Raw genomic sequence first — 12,127 nt, 5'->3', positions numbered from 1 at the left:
CCCTAGTGCTTAGAACAGTGCTTTGCACATAGTAAGCACTTTATTATTATTATTATTATTATTATTATTATTATTATTATTATTATCTGCCGCACTCTTCTGAGCCTTAAATACAGTTCTGCCTCTGATAGGTCCCCAGTAAACACCACTGGTTGGTTGATGGATTAATGTAGTGCTCAATTGGATTGTTCAGAGAAAGCGGACCCCCGAGGGGTTATAAATAATTTTGTCTGGACGACTCTGCAGCTCCATTTTCGGTTGGAACTGGGCCCAGTGGAAGCCAAGCTCTTTGGAAGAAATGAGCCCTGACTGTCCAAACTAACACAGCCAGTTACGTTATGGCTGGGCTGTCCCCAGCCCCATTGTCGGGGCTGAGGTCCTCAGCCTCAGTTTCCTTCCTATGCTCCCCAGGGCCAGAGCGGAGATGGTGGCGGGGAGGGGTCATCCCAAGGTTATCGTCATCTCTAAGTAGCATAGCGGACACAGCATGAGTCTGGGAATCAGAAGGTCACTGGTTCTAATCCCAGCTCTGCTGTGTGAGCTTGGGGAAGTCACTTCACTTCTCTGGGCCTCAGTTACCTCATCTGTAAAATGGGGATTGAAACTGTGAGCTCCACGTGGGACAGGGACTGCGTCCAACCCAATTAACCTGTATCCACCCCAGTGCTTAATGCAGTGCCTGAACCATAGTAAACGCTTAACAAATACCATTATTATTATGTACCTTGTGGTCCCCAGGGGTGAAGTTCTATACAGTCCCCCTCTTCCGGAGCCAAGATATTAGAGCCTGATACCAAGGCCCAGCTTGGCTTCATTCAGTCAGCCACCTATGGGCACCTGTGGCCCATTTGGCTTTGTTCAACTGGCCATCAAGCTATCAAGTAGCCCTTCCCGGGGGCTACCCCCAGGCCCAGGTGATGAAGATGGAGCCATGTCTCCCTAGCACTTAGTACAGTGCTCTGCGCACTGTAAGCACTCGGGAAATTCTATTGATTGGTGAAAAGTCAGGGACCCTCAGCGTGTGTTCTCTATCTACTCTAAAACCAAGGGACAGCAGGAAACTCATTTCAGTGTCTTTCATTCATTCATTCATTCATTCATTCATTCATTCGTTCATTCATTCATTCATTCAATCGTATTTATTGAGCGCTTACTGTGGGCAGAGCACTGTACTAAGCACTTGGGAAGTACAAGTTGGCAACATATAGAGACGGTCCCTACCCAACAGTGGGCTCACAGTCTAGAAGGGGGAGACAGGGAACAAAACAAAACATATTAACAAAATAAAATAAGTAGAATGAATATGTACAAGTAAAATAAACAAATAAATAGAGTAATAAATCCGTACAAACATATATACATATGTACAGGTGCTGTGGGGAAGGGAAGGAGGTAAGGCGGGGGGGATGGAGAGGGGGAGGAGGGGCATTCGGTTGATGTCACAAAACTAATAATAATAATATGTAAAGAAGCATTGTGGCCTAGTGGATTGGGTTGGGCCTGGGAGCCAGAAGGGCCTGAGTTCTAATTCCAGCTCCGCCACTTGTCTGCCGTGTGATCTTGGGCAAGTCACTTCACTTCTCTGAACCTCAGTTACCTCATCTGTAAAATGGGTATTAAGACTGTGAGCCCCATATGGGTCAGGGACTGTGTCCAACCCGATCTGCTTGTATGTACTCCAGCAGTTAGTACAGTGCCTGGCACATAACAAGTGCTTAACTAATACCACAATTATTATTTAGTAAGTTCTTAGTATGTGTCAAGCACTGTACTAAGCGCTAGGGTAGATACAAAATAATCAGGTCCCACACTGAGCTCACAGTCTTACTAGAAGGGAGAACAGATATTGAATCCCTGTTTTTCACATGAGGGAACTGAGGCATAGAGAAATTAAATGAATTGCCCAAGGTCACACAGAAGACAGATGGGGGAGTCGGGATTAGAACCCAGATCTTTCTAATGCCCTAGCCCATGCTCTATCCACTAGAACTTGCTGCTTCCCAGCTGTAGTACTTGGGTGCTTACAGATTTACTCACTTTATTTTACATTTAAGCCTGTACTCATCCACATAATCATCTTTCCAGTTTTCTCTTCCTCCTATTGATGAATCAATTTTAATTCTCCCCTGCCCCACTGAATCGTAACATCCTTGAAAACAGGAATTACATCCTCTGTTTCTATTGTACTCTCTTCAGCTCTTAGTACGGCGCTCTGCATTCATTCATTCATTCAATCAATCGTATTTATTGAGCGCTTACTGTGTGCGGAGCACTGTACTAAGAGCTTGGGAAGAACAAGTTGGCAGCATATAGAGACGGTCCCTACCCAACAGTGGGCTCACAGTCTAGAAGGGGGTGACAGAGAACAAAACATATTAACAAAATAGAATAAATATGTACAAATAAATAAATAAGTAGAGTAATAAATACGTGCAAACATATATACATATATGCAGGTGCTGTGGGGAGGGGAAGGAGGTAAGGCAGGGGTGATGGGGAGGGGGAGGAGTGTGCTCTGCACACAGCAGGTGCTCAATAAATACTATTGACCAATTCACCAACTCAACCAGTCAGACTGAAAATGAAGATCCGCATATTCTATGCAACCTGTGTTGTCTTTTATTCCCTATTTCTTTAATTGTTTCATTTCTTCCTCTCCCACCCATTGCCCCTGGATTCATTGTGGATTCCTTACCGGCCACCTGCTACCGTGTAGACAGTTTAACCGTGCCATGGGGGAGGAGGGGGAAATGTTCTGCTTGCTACATTGTAGGAAATCCAGAATGCTTCAGTTGATCACCACTTCCGAAGACACTGGCCATGTCCGGCTCCTTCCCTGGGGGTGGGGTGGGTTGGGAGTGGAGGGTCACCGCTGGATTACTGGAGGAATGGTCAGGGGTGGAAAAAGGTGGGGTGGAAAAGAAAAGTTATTCTGAGAAGCAGCATGGCTCAGTGGAAAGAGCCCGGGCTTTAGAGTCAGAGTTCGTAGGTTCAAATCCCGGCTCCGCCAATTGTCAGCTGTGTGACTTTGGGCAAGTCACTTCACTTCTCTGGGCCTCAGTTACCTCAACTGTAAAATGGGGATTAAGACCGTGAGCCCCCTGTGGGACAACCTGATCACCTTGTAACCTCCCCAGTGCTTAGAACAGTGCTTTGCACATAGTAAGTGCTTAATAAATGTTATTATTATTATTATTATTAAAAGGGAGAATCAGGGCTGGGCCCCTGGGGGAAGTCGGGGATGGAGAAGGGAGGGTCAGGAGTGTTAGATGGTCCACGCTGGGTCACTAGGGAGAGTTAGGGACAGAAAGGGGAGAGTCTGGGATATAGGATGATAATAATAAGAAGAAGAATGGCATTTGTTAAGTGCTTATTATGTTCAAAGCACTGTTCTAAGCGCTGGGGGGGATAAAAGGTGATCAGGTTTTCCCACGGGGGGGGGGCTCACAGTTTTAATCCCCATTTTACAGATGAGGTAACTGAGGCCCAGAGAAGTGACTTGCCCAAAGTCACACAGCTGACAAGTGGCAGAGGTGGGATTAGAACCCATGCCCCCTGGCTCTCAGGCCTGTGTTCTTTCCACTGAGCAATGCTGCTTCTCCAAGGGGATGGTCTGTGCTGGGTCACGGAGGAGAGCCAGGGAGGAGAGGGGAGAGCCCGGGGTGTCCAGTGGTCCATGCTGGGTCACTGGGGGAGAGACTGGAGTGTGGGGTGGTCCGTGCGGGAGTATCAGGGGTGGGAGGTGTTGAGAGCAAGGCCGGTGGGGGACACGGGTGGGGGGTTTCTGCTGGGTCACTGGGGGAGAGTCAGGGGAGGGGGTGGTCCACATTGGGTCACTGGGAGAGAATCAGGGGTGTAGGATGGTCCATCCCCAACCATGAGAGTGGGTGTCCAGGAGTAAAGCCAGCACGCGTTTCTTTCCAGCATTCCAGAGTTCCCGTTGGAGACGCAGACTTGGGATGGACCAACCAGGCCCTCAGAGCTGAGGAAGAGAAGAGATTAATCTGTCCCTTCGCCAGTTGACCCACCCATTCCCCTCCCCGCAGAAACCCCCCCACCTGCATCCTTCCGGCCACAGTCTCCGCTGAGACCTCTCCTTTCCCCGCGGGTGCCTTCGAGCTCACCCTGCCCACTTGTGCTATTTGCAAGATCAATCAATTTATTGAGCGCTTACTATGTGCAGAGCACTGTACTAAGCGCTTGGGAAGTACAACTTGGCAACACATAGAGACGGTCCCTACCCAACAGTGGGCTCACAGTCTAGAAGAGTGGGCTCACAGTCTTAACTGGCCTGGGAATCAGAAGGTCATGGGTTCTAATCCCAGCCCCGCCACTTGTCAGCTGTGTGACTTGGGGCAAGTCACTTCACTTCTCTGGGCCTCAGTTACCTCATTTGGAAAATGGGGATTGAGACTGCGAGCCCCTTGGGAGACAGTGTCCAACCCTATTTGCTTGTATCCACCCCAGTGCCTGGTACATAGTAAGAGCTTAATACCATTATTATTATTATTATACCTGCCCTAGGGGAGGGGGTAGGTTGCCATAATAATAATAATAATAATAATGACATTTATTAAGTGCTTACTATGTGCAAAGCACTGTTCTAAGCGCTGGGGAGTGAGCTACAGAGCATGAGGCTCCCCCGGCCCCCAAAATGAGCCGGAGAGATCGGTCATACCCTAGTGGCCCAGACAACGCGGCCCTAAGACCTCAGATTTTCAATCAATTTCCCAATTCAACTAGACTCCTGCTCCCTCTCCTCGGGACCCCTGACCTCCCCAGGCCTGATCCCGGCACCCCCTTAACAATAATAATAATAATAATAATAATGGCATCTATTAAGCGCTTAGTATGTGCAAAGCATTGTTCTAAGCGCTGGGGAGGTTACAAGGTGATCAGGTTGTCCCACGGGGGCTCACAGTCTTCATCCCCATTTTACAGATGAGGGAACTGAGGCCCAGAGGAGTGAAGTGACTTGCCCAAAGTCACACAGCTGACAAGTGGCGGAGCCGGGATTTGACCCCATGTCCTCTGACTCCAAAGCCCGGGCTCTTTCCACTGAGCCATGCTGCTTCTCCAAGTCACCCCGTTGACTGTGAGCCCGCTGTTGGGTAGGGACCGTCTCTATATGTTGCCAACTTGGACTTCCCAAGCGCTTAGTACAGTGCTCTGCACACAGTAAGCAGTCAATAAATACGATTGAATGAATGAATGACCAGGAAGCCTGGAGCTTGGAGAGTTAGGACATTTCTGCCTGAGCCTAGTTCTCCCCATCTTCAAAGCTTCCTGAAATTCACCTCCTCCAGGAAGCCTCCCTGATTAATCCCCGATACCCCAGTCATGCCAAGCCAGGACCTCTTCAGCTTTTAGGTATTTAGTGCTCACTCAGCCCTCACGGGCAAACACGTGTTGATGTCTGCCGTGAATTAAGGATTCAGCTCTTTCACTGCCTGCCCTAATCCTTTTTTTTTCCTCCCACTCTCACGGTCAATCAATCAATCAATCAATCGTATTTATTGAGCGCTTACTGTGTGCAGAGCACTGTACTAACAAGTCATTTCTGTCTGCTTTCCCCAGTAGACTGTAAGTTCCTTAAGGGCAGAGTACGTGTGTTTGTTGTACTTCCCCAAGCGCTGACGGCAATGCTACACACTCAGCAAACACCACAGATTACTTGATTGATTGACATCCTCTTGACAGTAAACTCATTATGGGTAGGGAATCAATCAATCAATCAATCAATCAATCGTATTTATTGAGCACTTACTGTGTGCAGAGCACTGTACTAAGCGCTTGGGAAGTACAAGTTGGCAACATATAGAGACAGTCCCTACCCAACAGTGGGCTCACAGTCTAGAAGTCACAGTCACCCAAAAGTCACAGTCTAGAGGTCTGTTAAATAACAATAATGGCGCTTGTTAAGCGCTTACTATAATAATAATAATAAGGACATTTATTAAGCGCTTACTATGTGCAAAGCACTGTACTAAGCGCTGGGGAGATTACAAGGAGATCAGGTTGTCCCAAAGGGGGCTCACAGTCTTAATCCCCATTTTACAGGTGAGGGAACTGAGGCCCAGAGAAGTTAAGTGACTTGCCCAAAGTCACACAGCTGACAATTGGCAGAGCCGGGATTCGAACCCATGATCCCTGACTCCAAAGCCCGGGCTCTTTCCACTGAGCCACGCTGCTTCTCTTACTCTGTGCCAAGCACTGTTCTAAACACTGGGGTAGCTAAGGTTATCAGGTTGTCCCATGTGGGAATCCCAGTCTTAATCCCAGTCTTTTAGACTGTGAGCCCACTGTTGGGTAGGGACCGTCTCTATATGTTGCCAACTTGTACTTCCCAAGCGCTTAGTACAGTGCTCTGCACACAGTAAGCGCTCAATAAATGCGATTGATGATGATGATGATGAATCCCCGTTTCACAGATGCGGTAAGGGAGGCACAGAGAAGTTAAGTGACTTACCCAAAGTCACACAGCTGATGAGTGGTGTAATTATGTTGCACTGTACTCTCCTAAGTGCTCAGTACAGCGCTCTGCACATAGTAAGTGCTCAAAAAATTGTGCTGATAGAAATTAGTTGAGGGGGGGGGCTCAGGGGTCAGCTCCAAGCTCCTTGGCCTGGCCTCACCCCCACTCAGTCCACTTCAGATCAGAGATATTTGTCCATATTTGTCCAGTTTCCTTCCTCAGTCCAGGGCCAGAACTGGGTGAGCCCCGAAGCTCTGGGTATGATATAATCAGAGCTAAAGTACCGATTCACCATTTACTTACTATAATAATAATAATAATGGCATTTATTAAGCGCTTACTACGTGCAAAGCACTGTTCTAAGCGCTGGGGAGGATACAAGGTGATCAGGTTGTCCCACTGGAGGCTCACAGTCTTAATCCCCATTTTAACAGATGAGGTAACTGAGGCCCAGAGAAGTGAAGTGACTTGCCCCAAGTCACACAGCTGACAATTGGTGGAGTGGGATTTGAACCCATGACCTCTGTTCTTTCCAATGAGCCACACTGCTTCGTGGGAATGGGGGCCCAAAACCTAAACATCCGTCTAACACGTTTCCTAGGATTCCGACTGTGTAGGTGACCCCAACACGCCTGACCCTTTCTGGCATCACCCTCTCATCCCAACCCCACCTCACTCCCGCACCTGTGACCATGTTCCTGATCCCTTTACTCCTTCTCCCAAAATCCCAAGTAAGTACTTTACACCTAGGTGGCCACTAAGAAGCATATGCACATAAAAAAATCTTTTTACAGATCAGAAGAACTCTTTCAGCCTCACTTTTAGTTCTTCCATAGACAACAGGATGCTGGGGGGAACTGTAGTAATGGTTGCCCTATTTGTCATTCATTCTAATGGTTAGGGATTTGCCTTTTAATATTCCTAATTTTCCCTCTAATAATCCATATTATACAATTATTTTGTACATATCTATTCTGTTTATTTTATTTTGTTAGTATGTTTGGTTTTGTCTCCCCCTTTTAGACTGTGAGCCCACCGTTGGGTAGGGACTGTCTCTATATGTTGCCAATTTGTACTTCCCAAGTGCTTAGTACAGTGCTCTGCACACAGTAAGTGCTCAATAAATACGATTGATGATGATGATGATGATCCTCTGACCTCATTACCCCATTTTAAAACAGTTCCTTCGCCCTCCGCAAATAGCGACTCCCCCAAACCTTGCTGCAATATCATCTGACCTTCCCCTCAGATTCAGGAAATGGGGGCAGACTCAGAAGGTGGACGAAATTGAAGGCCATTTCACTTGCAGAGTTCAGCTCCAGGCACTCTGGGCACACCCATGCTATCCCCAATTCTCCATAACCTCATCTGTAAAATGGGGATGAAGACTGTGAGCCCCACATGGGACAACCTGATCACCTTGTATCCTCCCCAGCGCTTAGAGCAGTGCTTTGCACATAGTAAGCGCTTAACAAATGCTATCATTATTATTATTATTATTATAACCTGCGGCTCACAGGCTTTGGAGTCAGAGGTCATGGGTTCAAACCCCGGCTCGGCCAATTGTCAGCTGTGTGACTTCGGGCACGTCACTTAACTTCTCTGTGCCTGTTACCTCATCTGCAAAATGGGGATTAAGACTGTGAGGCCCCCATGGGACAACCTGATCACCTGGTAACCTACCCAGAACTTAGAACAGTGCTTTACACGTAGTAAGTGCTTAATAAATGACATCATTATTATTATTATTATCTCTCTGCCTATGTCTTTCTTCCTCTCGACCAATCAATCAGTCATATTTATTAAGCGTTTACTGTTTGCAGTGCATTATACTAGGCATTCGAGGAGTACAATATAACAGAGTTGGTTGAATCGTTCCCAGCCCGCAACGATCATACAGTCTCCGTTCCTTTCTCTTTTTCACCCCAGCAGAGCCCAGTTAGGGGAATCAGGACCTAACGAAGAATTACCCCCTCCAGAAATCTGTAAGGGAGGACAAATACCCAATCCCTGCAGCTGAGTGGCCAAGACCCAGACCGGCAAACTGATCTGCACTAGCAGAATGTCTCACCTCGGCCTCCAGTGAGAGAAGGAACCAGTGTTTCCAACTAGACGGTGGATTTTGTCCCCGAGCTGAATTTCAAAAATCAGGGCCATTCCAGATTGGAGTAAGGTTTGTGGAGAAGAGGGGCTCGGGCCAGTGTGTGAGGTAATGTGAGATTAGGCTAGGGTTGGGTAGTGTTGGGATTGTGTTGATTAGTTAGGGTTAGACCTAGGGCTGGGCTTGGGTTGCGATCTTGCGATCTTATGTTGCCAACTTGTACTTCCCAAGCGCTTAGTACAGTGCTCTGCACACAGTAAGTGCTCAATAAATACGATTGATGATGATGATGATGATCAAAGGTGGGGTAAAGGTTGAGGCGACAGTTTGGCCGAGGGTTGAATCGAGGGTTGAAGTTGGGTGCTGGCTCAGAGTCCACGTTAGGGTTGGCTTTGGGGTTAGGACGAAGGTTAGGGCAGGGGCTGGGGTTAGTATCTTGGGGCTGAATTAGTAAAAGAGTTGTGAGGTTAGAGGTAGGGTTATATTTTATTTGTGCTGTGCAGTTTTTCGGATTCAAAGATCAGCAATCCATATGTTTAGACAAGCTGGCCACTGTTCATGGGGTTTGAGATTTGATCTTTGGCTATGACCCGGCCTAGAACATTTCCACCCAGAAACCCAAAATCCACTGCATGTCCGTGTTGGTCAGCTACATTGGCACTAGGAATCTTCCTTCACTTTGGCGGCAGTCTGGGGGTCCAAGTTCAGAGAGGTTGAGGGCTGAGAGACAGGAGCCCATTTCTGGCTGTGGCGAGAGTCTTTCAAGGAGAGACCAGGAAACCGAGTCCCAGATCTGAAGCTTCCAACTCCTTGGGGTGGCACAGGGTGCTCGGGCATCTCCTGTGCCCTCTCCTCCTACGGAGAGGGGTAGATAGGAGATGGGGGACACAGATGGAGGATGGGAACAGTGGGTTTGCCTGTTGGGTGGGTAAAGATTCTTCTTGGGCCCTTTGACCCTCAGCCCCATGGCTGGTGCTTCTCAGGGGAGCCTGGACTCTCCATTCCAACGTTGGATCCAGCCTGAGGGCAGGAGATAGGCACAGACAAGAGGGGATCCCATTTCCTGCTCCTTAGGGAGCCGGGGGGCTCTCACTGGGCCTAGGGCAGAGGTCGCACGGGGGCCGTGCTGTTGAGGAGAGCGTTCATCTTGGGGCTCCCAGTCGGGGCCCCGCTGGCCGCCATCTCCACTGTGGCTGGGGCGGGGGTGTCCCCCTCCTCCCCGCCCAGCTCGCCGTCGTCCCCCAAGACCCTCTTGAAGACCACCCCGACGGGCTCCCGCGGCCGGCGCTTCCACCGCCTCCCCACCAGGTAATAGACGAGCGGGTGGGCGCAGCAGTTGGCACAGGACAGGATGTCGGCCACGTAGTAGAAAATGTGGAAATAGTGGTCCAGCCAGCCCAGAGAGCCTGACAACAGGCCGGAGAGGAACCACTTGACGCCCAGGGGCAGGCCACACACGAGGAACACGGGCACCAAGAGCAGGGTGACGACGTACAGCCTGGCCGGCCGCCTCGGCCGGACAACGCACTGCACCTTGAACAGCAGGGCCAGGCCGGACAGCAGCATGACGGCGGCGAGGGGGAAGAGCAGGGCGGCCCAGGCTATGCTGAACTCATAGCAGGGCTGCTCGAGGAATCCCCTTGCCCAGTCGTAGCAGTAGTGGTCCCCAAAAAGGTGCCACAGGACGGCCAGGGTCCAGAGCAGGCCGCACACGGTGGCCGAGAGGTGGGGTGGCCGGCGGCAGCGGTGCCAGCTGGGGAAGAGGACGGACAGGCATCGCTCGGCGCTGAGGGCGGTCACCGTGCCCAGCGCCGTGATGTAGGGAGAGACGGTTCCCCGGTCCATGTAGAGGTCGGTGTGAAAGAGGAACTGATCTTCCCGGTGCCCGAGGCTGAGCAGGACGAACAGCAGCTGGCACAGGAGGAAGGCAAAGTCGGCCAAGGCCAGGTTGAGGAGGTACACGGTGAATGGGTTCCGCTTGAGGTGGAGGCCGAGGAACCAGAGGACCAGGCCGTTGGCCACCAGGCCGCCGGGGTCGGCGAGCAGGATGAGGATGTTCCTGACCAGCAGGACTCTCCCCAGGCCGTAGTCGCACCACGGACACTCGTTGATGGCCAAGGCGGCCAGTTGGGTCCGGTTCCCGGCGTCCGGCTCCCAGCGCGGCCGTGGTTGGAGCTGGGCCATGGCGGGCGTTCCGGGGCCTGGAGGTCGGTGGACCCTCCTGCGGAGATAAGGGGATCACGTGACGCGGGAGGCAGCATGGCCTAGTGGAAAAAGCCCAGGCCCGATAATCAGAGGATGTAGGTTCTGATCCCGGCTCCTCAACTTGTCCGCTGTGTGACCCTGGGCAAGTCGCTTCACTTCTCTGGGCCTCAGTTACCACATCTGTAAAATGGGGATTAAGACTCTGAGCCCCACGTGGGGCAACCTGATCGCCTTGTATCCTCCCCAGCGCTTAGAATAGTGCTTTGCACATAGTAAGGGCTTAACAAATGCCATCATCATCATTATTATTATTCTCTGGGCCTCAGTTCCCTCCTCTGTAAAATGGGGATTAAGACTGTGAGCCTCCTGGGGGACAGGGACTGTGTCCAACGTGATTACCTCGCATCTACCCCAGCACTTAACAAATACCACAATTATTATTATTATTATTATTATTATATATTAATATATTATATATTATATTATATTTATATTATATTATATGTTAATATAATATGTTAATTATTATTAATGATGGTGATGATGATGATGATGATAATAATAATAATAATAATAATAATAATAATAATGATAATAATATGTGGGGGTCTCAGCCCCAGCCAGGTCTTTCAGAATGGGGTCCAGGGCCCACTGGGATCCGAGGCAGGGATGGGGTCTGGACATCAGGAAGACAGAGTTGGACTAAACCTGTTGGCCTTGTCCCGCAGAGGGAGGGTCCCTGCAGAGACCCTTCAGACCCTGGCCAAGGGGAGGGGCATTCCCTCCACTCATTCATTCATTCATTCATTCATTCATTCAATCATATTTATTGAGCACTTACTGTGTGCAGAACACTGTACTAAGCGCTTGGGAAGTACAAGTTGGCAACATATAGAGACGGTCCCTACCCAACAGTGGGCTCACAGTCTAGAAGCTGTCACAGTCATCATGACAAGGGCTGCCCTCGGGCTCTGCCACCCTAGCCTGGTCCCTGCCCCCTCATTTCTGGGCGAGTGGGCTATATGTTGCCAACTTGTACTTCCCAAGAGCTCAGTACAGTGCTCTGCACACAGTAAGCGCTCAATAAATACGACTGAATGAATGAATGGGCACTTCCTGCCACCTCCTAAACCAGCAAGGAACCCAAACGCAGCATGACCTAGTGAAAAGAGGAGCAGCTTGCCATAGTGGCTAGAGCACGGGCCTGGGAATGAGAGGTCATGGCTTCTAAACCCACCTCTGCCCCTGGTCTGCTGTGTGGCCTTGGGCAAGCCCCTTCACTCCTCTAGGCCTCAGTTACCTCATCTGAAAATGGGCATGAAGAATGTGAGCTCTGTGTGAGACAG

General features: G+C 49.7%; 1 protein-coding gene across 1 annotated transcript; it reads right to left on the bottom strand.

The window, feature by feature from the left end:
* Positions 1-9,058: 9,058 nt before the first annotated feature.
* Positions 9,059-10,794, bottom strand: LOC119943689 (mas-related G-protein coupled receptor member A-like). Its single transcript, XM_038764813.1, has one exon. The coding sequence runs from the start codon at positions 10,758-10,760 to the stop codon at positions 9,675-9,677; it is 1,086 nt and encodes a 361-aa protein (XP_038620741.1). The 5' UTR covers positions 10,761-10,794; the 3' UTR covers positions 9,059-9,674.
* Positions 10,795-12,127: the final 1,333 nt, after the last annotated feature.

This window comes from Tachyglossus aculeatus, chromosome 22, assembly GCF_015852505.1.
Source record: "Tachyglossus aculeatus isolate mTacAcu1 chromosome 22, mTacAcu1.pri, whole genome shotgun sequence".
Taxonomy (NCBI): domain Eukaryota; kingdom Metazoa; phylum Chordata; class Mammalia; order Monotremata; family Tachyglossidae; genus Tachyglossus; species Tachyglossus aculeatus.
Note: the sequence above shows the minus strand (reverse complement) of the source record. Positions and strands in the feature narration are given on the sequence as shown.